We start from the raw sequence: 21879 nt of genomic DNA on the forward strand, positions 1-21879 counted from the left end.
CTACAAACTATCTGTAACAGAATTTTGATATTTGTCCCTACGTTTGTAAAATAAACAATTAAAATTTAGTAACAATTTTCTGATTTCCTTTCTTGCAAACAAACGAACGTATTTTTAAAATGAAATCAATTAACAAAATTCTGTTACAGAGAAAAGTTTCCTAATAGTCTAAAGAATATGTGTTCTAAATTTCTTGCTTGTATCTTTAATAGTTCAGAAATTATATCCATTTTGTCTGGAAATGTAGCAAAAAAAAAAAAAAAAAAAAAATGAAGTTACTGTAAACCGATGAAAGCGGGCGTATGATTTAAAAATCCATAGCGCAGGAAGTTTAAAAATGACGTCTCAACATCCGATAAGGGCACAAATACCCACAAAATGTTACGCAATGCATTCCACACATATCAAAGAGTATTTTAAAGAATTTTTTTTTGAAAATTTAATTTACCGGAAACAACAATAAAAGTGGGCGAATGATTTAAAAATCCATAATGCAGGAAGTATAAAAATGGCGATCCACACATATCACAGAGTATTTTAAAGAATTTTTTTTTTTAATTGAGTCATTTATCATGAAAAATATCATCCTCTCCCCTTAAGTCCTTCATGCAAATAATCCCGAAGAGATAGACGTGAGTCGAGTTTGAAATCTTATCGATGGGTATTTATCTCCGGAGATACCGTATCGATGACCTGTGAGAGCCTTTTCGGTCTTAAGACACCAAAAACTTCCCCAAATGCAAATAAAACATAATTTTCATAACTTTCAACTGGTCGGCTACTTTAAGTTTATTCGAATTCTAGCGAGTCTCGCCGCTAGGCGTCTTTCCAGCACCGGAAACATCCGAAATGCCAGAAGGCATTGCCCATTCAGAGTCTCCGTCGGTATCGGTGCAAGATCATTACAATTTCTAATAGAAGCAGCAGTTTGATTGGTCATCTGCAACTGGCATCACCGTAGCTCGTACATCTTGGTCTGAAAACATATTTATATGAATGACATAAAATTATGTGATATGAAGAGAAATATAGGATGAGGAGAATTTGAGTGAAATAAAATAAGTAAAGCATGTAATGTTGAGGAAAATGGGAAAAATCTGGGAAAAATCCTCGTCAAACACAAGCATCTCTCCAATCAGTGGCGGAGGTTGAATCAAAGTTCTTGGAATGACAAACATGGTTAATATTGGCATTAATTATTCTACACTTCCTAGTTACAGGAATTACAAGCAAGAAACGTTGTTATGCCAAAGAAATTGGTTTTGAATGGTTTTCGGCATGCTGTTTTTTTTCTACCTGCCTATAGACAGTGATATCTCCGATTTTGCTTATGCCATCAGTCCTTTGATATTTCCACTGATCTGATCTCATTTTTATAAAAATAATATAAATTTACATCAGAGAGTAGTCAATTCCACCATTGTGACTGTGTGAATATCACTTGTCCATCCCAATCAAACTGTCAGAGAATCGATTCTCGGCGTGGACAGTGGCAGAACTTTATCTTCCGTTCACGATGAAGGATATTTTTCCTTGACTTGTGATTATCCTGTGATATCTCAGCGGTACCATATTTGACCACAACTCACATTTGAAATTTTAAAGTAATACGCTACTGACCCTACTTCCTGTTAAGGCTGATTGATGAAATTAAACTCAAGTAAAAGTTGACATGTGCTTTAGTAATATATATTTTTGTCTCGAAAATTTTAATGCACTGATTTCCGAAATAAATTAATGTGGTCTTAATAACCCTGTATATGCCTACCGTTTACATGGCACCGATGTTTTTTAATTTATTTTATGCTCGACCATGCCGAAATATAGTAATTATACACCTGGTAGTAGCCCTCTAATGGACCTCATTAAAGTACACCTATTCATTATAGTTCAGTTGTTCAGCCAATGAGAAATCACCATTGTACCATTATAAAACCGCAAGTATCGATTATTCTCGGATATGCAATCGAAAGACAATTAGCGAAAAGTCACGGAGGCTGGAAATCCAATACTATCGTAGAAGGTTATGTTCTGTTACTATAATAATTAGCGTTAATTGTAAATAATATTAAAATAAATTCAATTTGTCATGTCGTTTTTCAATTCTAAACCAATTTCCAGGTTATATCAAGACTAATCTTCATGTTATTCTCTAGATTATATCAAGGTCAATGACACATTCGTGCCTCGGAAAAAAATCAATTAATTTTGCGTTTGCGCACATCTCACAATTCATGAGGTAGGCTATTGCACTCACTCACATAACCATAACATGAATATTTACGAATAATTTCAAGTTAGAAATATGGTCGAGCATAAAAAGTCGTATGAAACTTGCCTATAATGGTAATTAAGACTCTCGTATGAAAATTATGAAACTCGCTTGCGCTCGTTTCATAAACAAACATACTCGCGTCTTAATTACTACCATTATGGGCTCGTTGCATAATGTAGGAAAATTATATATAGGTTGAGTTGATTACTAATAAAATAATATCAGATCTTAAGGAAACAACGTTTACTTGTGCCAATAAAATTTTTTTTGATTGTTATAATTTTTATGTAACAACTTTCAGTATATACATAAACATTACTATGGAGTGATCGGGCATATACAATGAACTTTTTATATCAATTTTAATGTTCTTCCAGCTGTAGAATACACGAAACACTGCTTGGCACAATGCAAGACTTTTCTTTTAGAGTTTTTATTCGAGGCCAGAAAACCTCTTAACACGAACTTCAACGTAATACTTTTGCAATTTGCTAGGAATTTAACCTCATTTCTGTCCTCAACTTGAGACTGATATAGCAGAGTGTACGATGTCACGCCTCATTGGTTGTCAGTACAGTTTCTCTCCCTACTTTTCGTCCTCGTCGTCGTCATCATCATCCACTCCGTACCTCTTCCTGAAGGTCCCATCAGGGTCGTACTTGTTGAGGACTGCTTCCCACACATCTGGGTGGTGCAGCTGTATGTATGCCATGACTTTCCCTGCTTGTTTCTTCTGGATTTCGCTACACTTGCTGCAATCGGTCAACAATGCATCGGGGATGGTTTCTGCAACAAGAATAATAATATAATGTTATTAAGGGATTAGGTACAGCTTACAGCAGTAAAATTTTAGGAATATTCAACATTTTTTTCCTCCATTACTGTGTCTTGTACAATAATGAAAATTATTATGTGTAAAATACTGTCCTTCTGCTATATGAAAAAAAATATTTTTGCAATTTAAAAAAATGTCTATATATTTTTCAAAATTCAAAATTGTGTCAGTTCACTGTGTAGTGATGAAGCTTTTCCCTCAAAACTCAAAAACTATCCTACATTCTGTGATTAAATTTTTTGTTTGTATTTAGGCATGTCATATAATAATAATAATAATAATAATAATAATAATAATAATAATAATAATAATTTATTTTAACTTTCAGAGTTAAGGCCGTTCGGCCTTCTCTTCCACTCAACCAGTATGATAGAAAATTAGTACAATGCTATGAATATAACATAATTAATACAAAGCAATACAATACAATACAATTCAAAGCAATATAATACTACAACACAAGACAATATAATACATAATTAATATAGTACAATGACAATTCTTTTCATCTTCACAACACCAATAAAATATTATTTTTAATGTACCGAAGTACATATGATATTTCCATGCAGATATTCTGCGTCATCATATGTACTTCGGTACATTAAAAATAATATATATGATATGCGTAGGCTAAATCACTTCGTGATTTAAGACGGCGCTTATTCCGTCGGATCCCGGCCAGCTAGTCACTCATTACGAGTGCACCTCAGCACATATGTGGACTTCGGTCCTAGGTTCATAGATATCTATGACGTAGTGCAGAGGGCGGCCACTAGAGGGAACCCAAGAGTTGGAACTTAAAACTGAGACGATTCTGTCCGACGCCGGGGTGGAAACCGGTGTGGCTTAGTGGATAAAGCGTCAGCAGGTAGAGCTGAAAACCCGGGTTCGAATCCCGGCGCCGGAGAGAATTTTTCTCCGTTCCATTACTCTTTCATCGCACCAATAAAATAATTATGTAATAATAATAAGAGTAATAATAATAATAGTAATAGTAATGACAGTCATACCTAAATTAAATTAAATTATTAAACTCGATCACAATTATAACTTCAATTTGCCTGCGCCCGTAAGAAATCGTTTAGCCTTTTCTTGAAAGTGGTTATTGTCTGGCAGCCCCTAATCTTCTGAGGTAGAGAATTCCATTCACGGGGAACTGAGACAGTAAAAGAGGATGAATAGTGGGATGTTCTGTGGGCAGGAATATCATATCTACAATATGATGCAAAATCACTTCTCTACCTTTGATAGATTGTCTGATAAAAATAAATTCATTAAAAAAGGTCAAATATCAATATTTTCTTCTAACACAAAATAAAAAAAAAATATTTATTAAGGAATGTAGTTGAAAGAACATGATATTGTAAACATGAGTTTCAGCAATAAAATAAGAGAGAGAGAGAACATGAAAAAGTTAATCAGTTTATGAGTTATAAGGGAAAAGCTTCATCACTGCACAGTAAACTGCCACCATTTTGAATTAAAAAAAATTGTTTTTTTTAATGGTAAAAATATTTATATGCTTGACAATGCTGAAATGTAGTAATTATACACCTGGTAGCACCCCTTTAATGGATCTCATTAAAGCACACCTATTCATTAAAGTTCAGGTGTTCCACCAATCAGAAAACACCATTGTAGCAATATGAAAGCGCAAGTATCGATTATTCTCGGATATGCAATCGAAAGACAACTAGCGAAACGTCACGGAGGCTGAAAATCCAATACTGTCGCAGAAGGTTATGTTCTGTTACTATAATAATCAGCGTTAATTGTAAATAATATTCAAATAAATTCAATTTGTCATTTCGTTTTTCAATGTCTAAATCAATTTCAAGGTTATATCAAGATTAATGTTTATTTTACTCTCTAGATTATATCAAGGTCAACGACATTTGTTTCTCGTATGAAAATTATGAAACTCGCTTGCGCTCGTTTCATAAACATACTCGCATCTTAATTACTAACATTATAGGCTCGTTGCATGATGTACTATTTTCATATAGCAGGAGGACAGTATTTTACACATACCAATTTTCATTATTGCACAAGATACAGTAATGGAGGAAAAAAATGTTGAATATTTCCAAAAATGTTACTGCTGTAAACTGTATCTAACTCCTTGAACTAACATACTACACTTTGCTGTACTTAAAATAACAGAGATAAAGTTTGAATTTAGCTTTTTTGTGTATCTTATTCCCTCATCTGGATTTACGATGGTTATTCATAAGTAACTTTGTCATATTATGTTCTATATGTTTTCCCACTAAATCGCTCACGCTCTTTTCATTGGGCTAAGTAAAAATGCCTTTAATCCTTGATGAGATAATAATATTTTATGCTCGACCATGCCGAAATGTAGTAATTATAAACCTGGTAGCAGTCCTTTAATGCATGTCATTAAAGTACACCTACTCATTAAATACAGGTGTTCAGCCAATGACAACTCAGCTTACAGGTGTTCAGCCAATGACAAGTCAGCTTTGTACCGTTATAAAACCGCAAATATCGATTATTCTCAGATATGCAATCGAAAGAGAATTAGCGAAAAATCACGGAGGCTGAAAATCCAATACTGTCGCAGAAGGTTATGTTCTGTTACTATAATAATTAATTATCGTTAATTGTAAATTATATTCAAAGAAATTCAATTTGTCATCTCGTTTTTCAATGTCGAATTCAATAATCAAGGTTATATCAAGTTTAACGGGTTTACTTCAAGGTCAATGACATTATTGTTCCTCGGAAAAAAATCAATAGTTTCGCGTCTGCGCACTTCTCACAATTCACGACCTAGAATAAGGTCACTTCCGATCTTGTCAGATACAAATAAAATGTATACATGTGAATAATTTCAAGTTAGAATTATGGTCGAACATAAAAAGTCGTATGAAAATTGCCTATAATGGTAATTAAAACGCTCGTATGAATATTATGAAACTCGCTTGCGCTCGTTTCATAAACATCCATACTTGCGTCTTAATTACTATCATTATAGGTTCGTTGCATAATGTACTAGTAAATGACAATATCTACTGAAAAAGCATGTTAAGCAGTAACGCCGTATATGTGACTAGCTAAGCCAAAGTTTGGTATTTACACTGCACATACGGCGTTTTCCTTTAGCAACGCGTAGATGCCGCGTTTCTCTTTAAAAATCCCTGCCCTATTGTTTCACTCGCCGTGTTTAAATTTTAATTATAAGTGTCAAAGTTTTCTTTAACTTCCAGCAGATAATCAGTCCCCTGCAATCGGCAAGCATCATGGTTAGGTAGAACTTGAAAATCAAGGAATATTATGGACAGTAAAAATTCAACATATGGGAATGGACATTTAAGAGTTGTCAATTCATAAAAAAAGTGAATCTGATACAACATCAATAAAAATTAATGTTATATCCTAGAATATATCTATCTAAAAGTACAATACTAAATAAATAAATAAATAAATAAATAAATAAATAAATAAATACAATAAGGAAGCAAGTAAAGAAATAAGTAAATAACTAAATAAGTAAGGAAGTAAGTAAATAACTAAATAAGTAAGCAAATAAGTAAAGAAATAAATAAATAACTAAATAAGTAAGGAAATAAGTAAATAACTAAATAAGTAAGCAAATAAGTAAGGAAATAAGTAAATAACTAAATAAGTAAGCAAATAAGTAAAGAAATAAATAAATAACTAAATAAGTAAGGAAATAAGTAAATAACTAAATAAGTAAGGAAATAAGTAAATAACTAAATAAGTAAGGAAGTAAGTAAATAACTAAATAAATAAGCAAATAAGTAAAGAAATAAGTAAATAACTAAATAAGTAAGGAAATAAGTAAATAACTAAATAAGTAAGGAAATAAGTAAATAACTAAATAAGTAAGGAAATAAGTAAATAACTAAATCAGTAAGGAAATAAGTAAATAACTAAATAAGTAAGGAAATAAGTAAATAACTAAATAAGTAAGGAAGTAAGTAAATAACTAAATAAGTAAGGAAGTAAGTAAATAACTAAATAAGTAAGCAAATAAGTAAGGAAATAAGTAAATAACTAAATAAGTAAGCAAATAAGTAAAGAAATAAATAAATAACTAAATAAGTAAGGAAATAAGTAAATAACTAAATAAGTAAGCAAATAAGTAAATAACTAAATAAGTAAGGAAGTAAGTAAATAACTAAATAAGTAAGGAAGTAAGTAAATAACTAAATAAGTAAGGAAATAAGTAAATAACTAAATAAGTAAGGAAATAAGTAAGGAAATAAGTAACTAAATAAGTAAGGAAATAAGTAAATAACTAAATAAGTAAGGAAATAAGTAAGTACCTAAATAAGTAAGGAAATAACTAAATAAGTACGGAAATAAGTAAATAACTAAATAAGTAAGGAAATAAGTAACTAAATAAGTAAGGAAATAAGTAAATAACTAAATAAGTAAGGAAATAAGTAAGTACCTAAATAAGTAAGGAAATAAGTAAATAACTAAATAAGTAAGGAAATAAGTAAGGAAATAAGTAAATAACTAAATAAGTAAGCAAATAAGTAAATAACTAAATAAGTAAGGAAATAAGTACCTAAATAAGTAAGTAAATAACTAAATAAGTAAGGAAATAAGTAAATAACTAAATAAGTAAGGAAATAAGTAAGGAAATAAGTAACTAAATAAGTAAGGAAATAAGTAAGTACCTAAATAAGTAAGGAAGTAAGTAAATAACTAAATAAGTAAGGAAGTAAGTAAATAACTAAATAAGTAAGGAAGTAAGTAAGTACCTAAATAAGTAAGGAAGTAAGTAAATAACTAAATAAGTAAGGAAATAAGTAAGTACCTAAATAAGTAAGGAAGTAAGTAAATAACTAAATAAGTAAGGAAGTAAGTAAATAACTAAATAAGTAAGGAAATAAGTAAGTACCTAAATAAGTAAGGAAATAACTAAATAAGTAAGGAAATAAGTAAATAACTAAATAAGTAAGGAAATAAGTAACTAAATAAGTAAGGAAATAAGTAAGTACCTAAATAAGTAAGGAAATAACTAAATAAGTAAGGAGATGAGTAAGTAAATAAATAAGGAGATAAGTAAGTAAATAAATATTTAAATATGTTAATTGGCAAATAAATAAGTATAAATAAATAAAGAATTAAGTAAAAAATAAAGAAAGAAGGAAGATATAGATAAATAGATAAGTAAAAATATATAAATAAATAACTAAATATAAATAAATAAATAAATAAAGAAGCAAGTAAGTAAATAAGTAAATTACTAACTAAGGAAATAAATAAGTAAGGACGTAAGTAAATAAATAAATATTTAAATAAGTAAATAAGTTAATTAGCAAATAAATAAGTAAAGTAAATAAATAAAGAATTAAATAAAAAATAAAGAAAGAAGGAAAATGTAGATAAGTAGATAAGTAAAAATATTTAAATAAAAATGAATAAATGGCTAAATATAAATAAATAAATAAGTAAATAAGTAAATAAATAAATAAAATCACTTTAAACTCTGCAGCAGTATCCTTAGTATTTGCGCCGTTTTCAAGTCCTTGAATAAGATTTACTTTTATCAGAAATACTCAGACGTGAACGTGTTTTTGACATGATGCCTTACCGGTATGCGGGGACTTGGACTCTTGTCACAACAGAAGATCACTTGTACTCTTTTGCTGCTTGATTCGGACTCATACGCATTCTATTAAATCGGCAGAGCAGTGTATTTGTGTATTTTTTCTTTTTTTACTGATCAATGATAATAGTTTCTACAGCCATTGCTAGAACGTTAACCGATGAATTTCACATCGCAGGAGGCCAAGACCATGCCGGGAATTAAATAATAGCACCTTAAATACTTTATTTCTTCGTGATATAATTATGTTATCCACTTACGTATTTATTTTTATTATTCACGAAATAGTCTTATCCAAATCGCGATTTCTCAGCTCTTTTGATAATTCGAACTCTTGTGATATTACCAGAGTCTACTATATACAGTCGCGAAGCTTGAGGTGATTTTTTGCAAATCTCGTGATAAAGCGCTCCAAGCGGTTAGCAACTACAGGGTCATCATTTTATTTTTACTAACATTTTTAATATTAACCTGGCTATACCTTTGGATTAACACAGTTTGCTATCCCCTTCCACCACTGGAGTTCGATGATACTGGCGTAATATACAAACAAATCACTTTACTAGGTATAGGAGGGAAGAAAAGTAGTTCATCCATTTACGTAAACTAGGAAATATCGCGCTTTTGAGTTTGATCATTTTCATTAGGTTTTTGTTTAATCAAAATACAGTACAGTATTAACAATGAGTGTTTTTACTCACGAACTGAGCTGGCCATGTGGACGTATTCATTATACAGTGTATATTATACTGTCTACAGCACATTAGTGTACAATATAGAGAATGAAGTTAAATTAAAAATTATCATAATATTGATATTTAAACACATTATTGAAAATGGTGGCCTTTCATTTCGATACAGGCTTTAGTTCTTTTGTGCATATTATCGCACTATAGACTATTGTACGTAATCCCAATTACCAGTTTCGTCTTTCGTACTAGTAACTCATGTTGAAATAATTTTGTACCTACTCTATAAAAGAGTACCTTACGTACTGTAAATTCAATTTTCACTTCTGTCCGATACGAAAAGATAAACTTACTCAGACATACTATCTACTGTCCGTCCAAGTGGTTATGTCGTAGGGTCGTAGAAAGGGAGGAAATCACGTGACAGTTAATTACTTAACGAGGCCCTATTATTTAAGTTATTTTAAACGGCTGTATAATATTACGTAGACGTCCAATTCCTAACAGAAATTAATGTTCTCAGAAAAGAGCTAAGACAGCCCAGCCACTAGCAGGCGAATAAAAGCTGGTGGGGGAAACCGGGATACGACGTAGGCAAATGGACGACAGTACCTATGCAAAAATGATTCAGTATTGAAAGCTCTTTCGTCACTGGAAAAGCGAACATATTTTTGAAACGTACTGTTTACTATGACCATAAACGCTACTATGACTGTATATGCAGTCCTGGATCTGTGTGGAGGACGGTTGAACTTCATTAGTAGAAGGGGTGGAAGTGAAGTACATTAAAAAACTCAGGTACAATAAAAATTGCAGTAAAAATAAAATGATGTCCCTGTAGAAACAATAGACTGTCCACGATCGACTTTGGACTGTGTCGTATTTTCATCGAGTGCTAGCTCGTTGCGTATTTCACATTGTTGCTTGTGAAATGTTCGTTATTGGTTGTAATGAAAATGTTAATGGCTAAAATACAATAATTGGAATAATTATATTTTACTAGAGACGTAGAAAAATTAAGTTTGTTTTAATGAAATTTATTGATCACGTTTTATTTTCAATTCTGGTGGGATTATTATTGCTTAGGCCTACTTTTTTTTCAAAGGATATGTTTTTAATTATAGCTGTTAATTCTGTTGTTATTTTTATTTCTTACTTTACTAGAGACGTAGAAAAAGTCTGTTACAATAAAATTTATTGATCACGTTTTATTTCCAATTCTGGTGTGATTGTTATTGCTTAACCTCATCCCACTTTGTTAACTACGTAAGCCTACACTACAAGTACCGGTACACGTAAGTTACTCCATTAATTCATATTTCCATTATTATTGCTGTAAAGGGAAATGCAAATTAATATTTATTGGTTTCATAGTTAATTTTCGCTATAATCTTGAATGAGTGAAGCTATTATAGTAAATTTCAGTTCGTTTTGCACAAACAAAAATAATATTAACCTATTTCTTGCAGGTATCTTCGAGTTTATGGTGGAATGTAATATACTTCATTAAAATAATAAATTAACTTTATGCATTTAATATTTCAATAATGGAAGGAAGGTGTTAATTTTTCCAAAAGAACACGACAACGAAAGTGTAACATATTTTGTCGTCTGCTAGGAGAGAGATCTGCGATGATGAGGCGATAGTAGCGATCCTAGTGGTGGGCAACTACCCATGTTTGCATTTTTACTACATATTGAGCTTCGCGACTGTATATAGTAGATTGTGATATTACTATTACCTATGATAAAATGAGTCCACGTCTACGAAAATCAACGACAAATACATCAACTCCCATCCACTCCAACTTTCAAAGCTTGATGAAATATGAGTAGAGAATGAAACTTAATTCCTATGTGATTAATAATAATAATAATAATAATAATAATAATAATAATAATAATTGTTATGCCATTTGAAATGTCAGCATAAGTTACACAATTCATAATTATTTGTTTTTTAATGCTTTAGACATACACAGAGAAGGTTTCCTTGTGGGTTGGCCTACCTGTTCCTGCCTGGCGAACCGGTGAACAGCTCAAGATGGTCCTCTGAGAGTATATTATGTTATGTGCTGGGAGAATAGTAACGTCATCACAACATCGGTTTAGAGAAAAGCTTTCTCCTGCGGGGTTGAGAAAACGTATTGTATTGATTCCTTAATCCTTAACTATCCTGTAAATATAGTCCGGATCAGCTTACTTAATACCCTAAGGGTGAATTGTAACTATTTCTCCCCATTACTACATAAACTAGTGGACACGTACCAAATAACACCACCTTAACAATTACGTCACTGTTGCTCTGGAAATAAGTTACGTACAAACACAAAAATTATGACAAAGAAACTATAATCACAGTCTACTATATACAGTCGCGAAGCTCAATATGTAGTAAAAATGCAAACATGGGTAGTTGCCCACCACTAGGATCGCTACTATCGCCTCATCATCGCAGATCTCTCTCCTAGTAGACGACAAAATATGTTACACTTTCGTTGTGTTCTTTTGGAAAAATTAACACCTTCCTTCCATTATTGAAATATGAAATGCATAAAGTTAATTTATTATTTTAATGAAGTATATTAAATTCCACCATAAACTCGAAGATACCTGCAAGAAATAGGTTAATATTATTTTTGTTTGTGCAAAACGAACTGAAATTTACTATAATGGCTTCACTCATTCAAGATTATAGCGATATGAAACCAATAAATATTAATTTTCATTTCCCTTTACAGCAATAATAATGGAAATATGAATTAATAGAGTAACTTACGTGTACCGGTACTTGTAGTGTAGGCTTACGTAGTTAACAAAGTGGGATGAGGTTAAGCAATAATAATCACACCAGAATTGGAAATAAAACGTGATCAATAAATTTTATTGTAACAGACTTTTTCTACGTCTCTAGTAAAGTAAGAAATAAAAATAACAAAAAAATTAACAGCTATAATTAAAAACATATCCTTTGAAAAAAAAAAGTAGGCCTAAGCAATAATAATCCCACCAGAATTGAAAATAAAACATGATCAATAAATTTCATTAAAACAAACTTAATGTTTCTACGTCTCTAGTAAAATATTATTATTCCAATTACTGTACTTTAGCCATTAACATTTTCATTACAACCAATAACGAACATTTCACAAGCATCAACGTGAAATACGCAACGAGCTAGCACTCGATGGAAATACGACACAGTCCAAAGTCGACCGTGGACAGTCTATTGTTTCTAGTTGCTAACCGCTTGGAGCGCTTTATCACGAGATTTGCAAAAAATCATCTCAAGCTTCGCGACTGTATATAGTAGACTGTGCTATAATCTTATCTTTAGAAAATAGCACAATGAAAATAGTGATATTTTGTAATGGAGAAGAATTACAATTCAAATAGAAAAACTTTGTATACTGGCGTTATTAGGAACAGCTTATCCAATTAAAGCAGTGGCGGTTCCTCGGGGGAGGGGAGGGAGGAACGTCCCCCTCAAATTTTTCTTCCTTTGAAAGTAAATACCAAATAAAATATGTGCCTTGAAATTCAAGGAAGATTCGATAATTTTTAAGTTCACAGCTATAAGAAAACCTCGGTTGATCGAGTTTTAAAGGATACGCGCTCATGTGCTGCTAGAAAACTGTGAGAAAAATGCGAGATTTTTTGTGTGGAGGAAAGTCAATCCATTCCTCCTCTACTGCAGTTAACACACACACAGACAACAGCGCACTAGCGGCCAGAGAAAGAAGCAGAGTTTTAAAGCGAGTAAATGAACGGAGAGGGAGGAGATCCTCCTCTGAATCAGCGCATGGGCGGGAAATAGAAACCGACTGGTCGTGCAGCAAGCTCGCTACCGCTGCCATCTAACGATCTTGCATTCAACACATCTAGGAGGAGGCACAATAAAAACAGTTTTAACGCAACGCTATGAAAGACACCATATAAACTTTTTTAAAAATTATAAATCAAAAATATTATTCATTGCACTTTATATAAGCTACTATTCATGGTTTGAAACTTTCAAGGATATTTTAAAGTTAAAGTCGGGTTTATATAAAACAAAGCGGAAGTAGTTCTACGTTAGTATCGCAGATCTTTTGGCCCCTGAAATTCACTTCCATTCATTGTGTACTAGACAGGGCAACAGCCAAGTTGTCAGTTTTGTACAAATATATTTGAAATTGAAAGTAGGTACTCCAAACTGCATTATTTTTAACATAAAAAATTAATTGGCCACCGGCAACTGTGAACAATAATGGTAATATGACTTTACAAGAACTGACATTCTTCAAAAGCATGTAATACTGAACTTTTAAAATGTACATGTGACAACACAGACCACGTAGGTGGGTTCAGTGTTCTCGCTTTCCTCAGATTATTTCCCATTCCCATTTCCTCGGTTCCGATTACGTGTTAGTAGCTATAGTCTCTTCCAACACGTGTGATGCTGTAATGTGCTCGAAAAATGCGGCGAGGTGAATTTCCTTGTAATTGCTAATTTGTGCAATTATTCAACAATGAATGGAAGTGAAAACATTATATATTTTGGAAAATTTAGGAAACTCAGTTTACAAGAACAGATTATTGCTATACAGAAGGGAAGACCAACCCCAACACTACCTGGTCTTACATGTATGCATGTTGGCTAATTTGTAGCATGTTTCATTCAAGAAGGTGTCATTTCGTCCTGTTACCTTCTTTCCTCCTCTTAAGAAATACGCAGGAGCCGCCACTGAATTAAAGCCACCTATTTTCTAGTAACCTATACATTTATAATTATTAATGAATTATTTTTCCTAAGTAACACAAATTGAACTAAGCAACTACATTTGATATATATTATTATTTTAATGTACCGAAGTACATATGATATTTCCATGCAGATATTCTGCGTCATCATACGATGAAAGAGTAATGGAACGGAGACGATTCTGGCCGGCGTCGGGGTTGTATCCGGTGTGGCTTAGTGGTTGAAGCATCAGCACGTAGAGCTGAAAACCCGGGTTCAAGTCCCGGCGCCGGAGAGAATTTTTCTCCGTTCCATTACTCTTTCATCGTATAACTACATTTGAGTTTCTGTTAATAAAAGGTACAAAATCACTAATGAAATATTCTTGATCTGAAAATGAACACCAGATGGGTTAGGAAAATATGTTTTCCGGTAACTCCTTACTTTCAAAAAAGAGACGAGACACAGTAGAAATTTATAAACACAAAAGTATTAACCTTAGTTAAATATGAATGTTTTCCACAAGTAAAACCAAATAAATAAATAAATAAATAAATAAATAAATAAATAAATAAATAAATAAATAAATAAATAAATAGAGATAGAGAGAGAGAAATAAATAAATAAATAAATAAATAAATAGAGATAGAGAGAGAGAAATAAATAAATAAATAAATAAATAAATAGAGAGAGAGAGAAATAAATAAATAAATAAATAAATAAATAGAGATAGAGAGAGAAATAAATAAATAAATAAATAAATAAATAGAGATAGAGAGAGAAATAAATAAATAAATAAATAAATAAATAAATAGAGATAGAGAGAGAAATAAATAAATAAATAAATAAATAAATAAATAAATAGAGATAGAGAGAGAAATAAATAAATAAATAAATAAATAAATAAATAGAGATAGAGAGAGAGAAATAAATAAATAAATAAATAGAGATAGAGAGAGAAATAAATAAATAAATAAATAAATAGAGATAGAGAGAGAAATAAACAAATAAATAAATAAATAAATAGAGATAGAGAGAGAGAAATAAATAAATAAATAAATAGACATAGAGAGAGAAATAAATAAATAAATAAATAAATAAATAGAGATAGAGAGAGAAATAAATAAATAAATAAATAGAGATAGAGAGAGAAATAAATAAATAAATAAATAAATAAATAAATAAATAAATAGAGATAGAGAGAGAAATAAATAAATAAATAAATAAATAGAGATAGAGAGAGAAATAAATAAATAAATAGAGATAGAGAGAGAGAAATAAATAAATAAATAAATAAATAGAGATAGAGAGAGAGAAATAAATAAATAAATAGAGATAGAGAGAGAAATAAATAAATAAATAAATAAATAAATAAAGAAATAAAGAAAGAAATAAAAGAAAGAAAGAAAGAAAGAAAGAAAGAAATAAAGTCTGGTAAGCAATTGAACCAATATCATCACTGTGCACATACTGTACATTTGAAAGGTTAGTGTTTTTCCTTATGTTTCTACACTTACCATGTAAATACCTCATACAATATGAATATAAAAGCAATGAAAACACTATTAAAGCTGAGGAGTATCGTTAAACAAATGAGTACAGTCAACGCGGGCTACTTGGACCCTTAAGGTGTTACTTGAACCTAGAAGAAAAAAAAATGTTTACTTACCATTGGAGTAACTTAGATGTAAATATTTGTACAGATGAAAGTTTGCAGAGAAAAAAAAACACAACTTTCGACACCAAACTGTTATTGTACATCGACGAAAACATTTTTTTCTTCTGAGTTCAAGTAACACCTTAAGGGTCAAACTAGCCCGCGTTGACGGTACTGTACTAACATAAATTATAATTTTTTCTGTACACCTTTCTGTACACGTGGCGTTAAAGCGCTACTGAGTACTTGATAACTTGACATGCCTGTTTCTCTAACATTTTCAAATTTTATAGATAGCAAATACTTTCTCTGCATAGAAGAATGTGTAAGGATCACGAAAATATATAGTTTAGTATAGTTGTTTGCTTAACACACAAAATAAAATATTGCATCTTATCTTGATATAAGAACAGCCTTTCACTATCAAAATACAACAGAAAAACTGCTGAAAATCATGTCACTCGTAAATGTCAGCGGACAGCTAGTAACTCATTTCATCACTAGATTGCAAGCGAATGCAGGCTACAGTAGTGCACTACCGAAATCTGGTGTCATTAACAAGAATTAATAGGGTGGCGTTAAAGATATACATGGCGTTATTTGCCTCAGGGACCTTAGCGATTTTCTAGTTTGAAGGTTGAATTTTCCATTTCGAATTTCGATACTGAGAAATACTGGTAGTGATTTTCTAACTGTTACGTTGGCAGCAATGACAGCAGTTGTCAGTAGTGCAAATTCTGAAAGTTCAAATTGTTACAGATTTCTGAGCTCATTACTGGAAACTAGTGAAATTTGAACATACTAATAATTAATTAATTAATATTAATATTAATACATAACAGTTATTTTTTGTCTTCCGTTGCGTTGTGGTTACAATTCAGGATTATAGTCAGATAAATGTAGCGAGGGAGTGAGGCGGTTTGCGCCGGTATGGAATACGCGACTGGTTTCTATGGCCAGAAAAATGACATACCGCCACTGAAAAAATGTGATTCATAAAAATTTGTTTATACACTTCTTCACAGCAAAGAGTACTATCTGTTTCCTTCGTAAATCTAAACCACAGCCTTCTGAAACTGTATTCAACGTGTATTTAGAGATATTTCTTTGATAAGTCCACCCCTGGAATGCTTAAAAGAGTAGTATTTAAAATATAGAAGGCTTGTGGTGAACATTGTTGCCAATTTAGTGACTGTCATTTTTGTTGTTGCGCTTTTTATTAATAATTAATTAAGGGACTTTGAAGCTTTAACATTATTTTAAATGATAACTCCCAGTGGACATTGTGAGATAATCTAATAAATAACTGAGGCAATTTGACATTATTTTATTAAGCAATTTAATGTGTTGCATAATCTTAAAACTAGAGTATGCCATTAGGAAAGTCCAGGATAACAGAGAGGGGTGGAGTAACGGTCAGCGAGTCTGGCCGCGAAACCAGGTGGCCCGGGTTTGAATACCGGTCGGGGCAAGTTACCTGGTTGAGGTTTTTTCCGGGGTTTTCCCTCAACCCAATACGAGCAAATGCTGGGTAACTTTCGGTGCTGGACCCCGGACTCATTTCACTGGCATTATCACCTTCATTTCATTCAGACGCTAAATAACCTTGATGTTGATACAGCGTCTTAAAATAACCCAATAAAATAAACAGAGAGGTTTGGAATTGAACGGTATACATCAGCTGCTTGTCTATGCGGATGACGTGAATATGTTAGGAGAAAATCCACAAACGATGAAGGAAAACACGGGAATTTTACTGGAAGCAAGTAAAGAGATAGGTTTGGAAGTAAATCCCGAAAAGACAAAGTATATGATTATGTCTCGTGACCAGAATATTGTACGAAATGGAAATATAAAAATTGGAAATTTATCTTTTGAAGAGGTGGAAAAATTCAAATACCTGGGAGCAACAGTAACAAATATAAATGATACTCGGGAGGAAATTAAAAGCAGAATAAATATGAGAAGCTTTTATCATCCAGTCTGCTGTCAAAAAATCTGAAAGTTAGAATTTATAAAACAGTTATATTACCGCCGGTTGTTCTGTATGGTTGTGAAACTTAGACTCTCACTTTGAGAGAAGAACATAGGTTAAGGGTGTTTGAGAATAAGGTGCTTTGGAAAATATTTGAGGCTAAGAGGGATGAAGTTACAGGAGAATTGAGAAAGTTACACAACAGAGAACTGCATGCATTGTATTCTTCACCTGACATAATTAGGAACATTAAACCCAGACGTTTGAGATGGGCAGGGCATGTAGCACGTATGGGCGAATCCAGAAATGCATATAGAGTGTTAGTTGGGAGGCCGGAGGGAAAAAAACCTTTAGGGAGGCCGAGACATAGATGGGAGGATAATATTAAAATGGATTTGAGGGAGGTGGGATATGATGATAGAGAATGGATTAATCTTGCTCAGGATACGGACCAATGGCGGGCTTATGTGAGGGCGGCAATGAACCTCCGGGTTCCTTAAAAGCCAGTAAGTAAGTAATGTCAGTGCAAGGAGTTTTTCGAAACTGAAACTTACAAAAACTTATTTAACAATATCTGTCACTCAAAGGTTTAATGATCTAGGATTGCTAGCTATAGAAGAGGAATTGTGTGACAAATTACAATTACTAATCAGATGTTAATGGATTGACAATTAAGCAAGAAGAGTGCTATTGTAATTTAATCAATTTAATGGTTAAGAGTTGCATCTGTTTGATATTTTCTACATTTTAAATTGTTTCTTTTTATCGACATTCTAGATTTAGGATTATTATAGTCTGTTCCCACGAAATTCTAGGTGACCTTCCTATGTCTCGGGGTTTGTAATTGAAGGTAATATTGGGCAATCTAGTGTCTGGCAAGGTTGAGAAAAGCTGTAGCCAATCCTGTTGATACTTCCTGATTTCTTCAATGATATTTTGTGCACACGGTTTTTCTTATATAGCCCTATTTCTTATTCCGTCTCTCCAAATGACACCTACATGGACCTTAGGAATCTCATCTGTGTTGCTGTTAGCTTTTCGCAATTCCTTTGAATGTGTATCCAGGTTTCACAGTAGTGTTTAAGGACTGGCTTTGCTGTGAAATTGTCGTTTATCGAAATGAAATTATTATGAACCTATAGAGTAACAATGTTGACAATTTGGTTATTATTGGGAACCAAATTTTGGCCCAGGACGTACGGAGATAAGGTTAGTTGTTCTTAGAGTATATTGACGTGACGTCATTTTGATCCGCTTACCCATCCTTTCGAGGCTTATTTGAAGGATTCGTAACAAGCTGTTTTTTACGGTGATGGGTTGTTAGCCATTCGCCCAACCCCCAAGCTGGAGGACCACCCCTTATCGGGTGTCCACGACTGCTTATTCAATATATTCGCAGCTACCCTCCATATCTGGAGGCCGTAATTTGAGATTTATCCTTCGAAGAGATGGAAAAATTCAAATATCTTGGAGCAACAGTAACAAATATAAATGACACTCAGGAAGAAATTAAACACAGAATAAATATGGGAAATGCCTGTTATTATTCGGTTGAGAAGCTTTTGTCATCTAGTCTGCTGTCAAGAAATCTGAAAGTTAGAATTTATAAAACAGTTATATTACCGGTTGTTCTATATGGTTGTGAAACTTGGACTCTCACTTTGAGAGAGGAACAGAGATTAAGGGTGTTTGAGAATAAGGTGCTTAGGAAAATATTTGAGGCTAAGAGGGATGAAGTTACAGGAGAATGGAGAAAGTTACACAACGCAGAGCTGCACGCATTGTATTCTTCACCTGACATAATTAGGAACATTAAATCCAGATGCTTGAGATGGGCAGGGCATGTAGCACGTATGGGCGAATCCAGAAATGCATAATGAGTGTTAGTTGGGAGGCCGGCGGGAAAAAGACCTTTGGGGAGGCCGAGACGTAGATGGGAAGATAATATTAAAATGGATTTGAGGGAGGTGGGATATGATGGTAGAGACTGGATTAATCTTGTTCAGGATAGGGATCAATGGCGGGCTTATGTGAGGACGGCAATGAACCTCCGGGTTCCTTAAAAGTCAATAAGTAAGTAAGTACCCATCCTTCATCATATGATAACGCAAAATTCCTACACGGAAGTATCATATGTACTTTGGTACATCACAATAATATGATATGCTTAAATAATCGCTTAGTGGTTTAAGACGGCGCTCATTCCGTCGGATCCCGGCCACTTAGTCACTCGTAATGAGTGCACTTTTGTACATTAGTGTGTTGGACATTGTGCCACTGTCACACATAGGATTGGCCACTAAAGGAAAACGAAGAGATGGAAGTTAAAACTGAGAGGATTCAATCCAGCATTGGGACTGGAATCGATTGTGGCTTAGTGGATAAAGCAATCATGTTAATTGATGCCCACAGGAGCAAGCGCGCGCTTTAGACCTCAGGAGAGCCTGAGCGCTTTACAGCGGAAAGCAAAGAGACAGACGAAAGAGGTGGTATATGCCGCTTGGTCGAGCTATATACAGGGATGACCAGCACTGATTCAATAGATACAGGGAAGAGAACTTATTAAAACTGTGTCCATGTTAATTTTTAGATTTGCCTGAGAAGTATAAGTGCATTATAAGAATGTGAGTTTTAATTTTAATGCTCATTTCTCACAATTTTGATTTTTTTTTATATAAAAAAATATTTTCTCAACTCTATTTTATAGAAAAGTGAAATTTTCAGAAATAGGCCTATTTATTTAGTAGCCTTACAGAATGTTTTCGTAAATCTAATATACCGTATATACGTATTACTGAAGATAGTGTATAGAAAATATTGAAAATATTCGCATGGAAATTGCTTGTAAGGAAATGAATTAACAAAGCAACTACTCTTACATCATAAGCAAAAGATACATGCCCATGTGTTGTAAAAATGTCAGCTCTATAGCTTCAGCACATTTTGAGAAAATAATTTAATATTTTGATGATAGGAAGTTGCTCACCAATATCACCTTAAAAGCATAATGCGATAAGAGTTTTGTTATGGAATATTAGTTACACTTAAAACATATACAGCACCTAGGTAACTTTGCTTTGTACTATAATATTGTTTTGATTGGTTTATTGATTATTTTTATAAGACTAAAGGTACCATCAATATCAATTCCAACTTATCATGTCATACTCAATATCTTTTCTTGAAATATCACTTTCTTTATGAATGATGTGTTTCATCCATTTAGTACAGTATAATAATATACTACTATGGAATTTATGTGAATATTCCTTCTTAACTCTCTATTATGTTATTAACATTTAAAACACAAGTGCTATATTAAGAAATTGGTATTAGTACTTTTGTTTTACAGACAATATAGATAATATCAAACAGAAAGAAGCCATATAAAAATAACGACATAAAATTTCACGTTCCGTTTGAAGTTTGTGCACCACTGTTTTCTTAATCTAACAGGTTGCTTATTCATATACACAACCCCTCCTCTTTCCATACTTAGCGCTTGATGCCCGCGCACGACGTCAAGGTCAGAAAAATGCGCTTGCTTTGGCATCATTTGGATAAAGCGTCAGCACGTAGAGCTGAAAACCCGGGTTCGATTCCCGGTGCCGGAGAGAATTTTTCTCCTCTCCCATCCTTCATCATACAACTTAGTAGATTTGGTACCAACTTCCTATCTCTAGTAATAAGTTTCCTTGTAAATCAGTGTACTAGTTTCGAGGCTGGATTTATTACACAGACTGTACCCATTTACTGTCGATCCCACCCAGCTCAAGAGAATTAAGAGCGTGGAATGCTTCCCCTCACCGGACGTACGTCTAACTTGTGACCTAAAAATTAACTGACTAAATGGAGGTGGGGCTCTCGTTATTTATCATGCTCTGGATTAGATGGTGGCGAAGGCTACGACCTAGGTACTTTATTTCTGCTTTCATATTATCCTGTTACAGGAACCTGGATAATGTTTAGTGCTCAGAAATACTGTAGTACTCTGCTGAGATGAGATTTCTGTAATGAAAACTATTTGGATTCACTTTCTTGGACCAATGAAGAGACAAAAATTTTATCCGAGGAATGAATATCATTATTCATCTACGAGATATTATTTTAG

At 32.7% G+C, this 21879-nt stretch overlaps 1 protein-coding gene across 1 annotated transcript in view; it reads right to left on the minus strand.

Annotated features, from left to right (window-relative positions):
• Positions 1-2503: 2503 nt before the first annotated feature.
• Positions 2504-21879, minus strand: part of LOC138702073 (ejaculatory bulb-specific protein 3-like) — a 35648-nt gene continuing 16272 nt past the window's right edge. The window contains exon 2 of the mRNA XM_069829613.1: positions 2504-3061. Coding sequence (XP_069685714.1) covers positions 2862-3061 — 200 coding nt within the window. The 3' untranslated portion in view covers positions 2504-2861. The remainder of the gene's footprint in view (positions 3062-21879) is intronic.

The sequence above is a fragment of the Periplaneta americana genome, chromosome 6, assembly GCF_040183065.1.
Source record: "Periplaneta americana isolate PAMFEO1 chromosome 6, P.americana_PAMFEO1_priV1, whole genome shotgun sequence".
NCBI lineage: Eukaryota > Metazoa > Arthropoda > Insecta > Blattodea > Blattidae > Periplaneta > Periplaneta americana.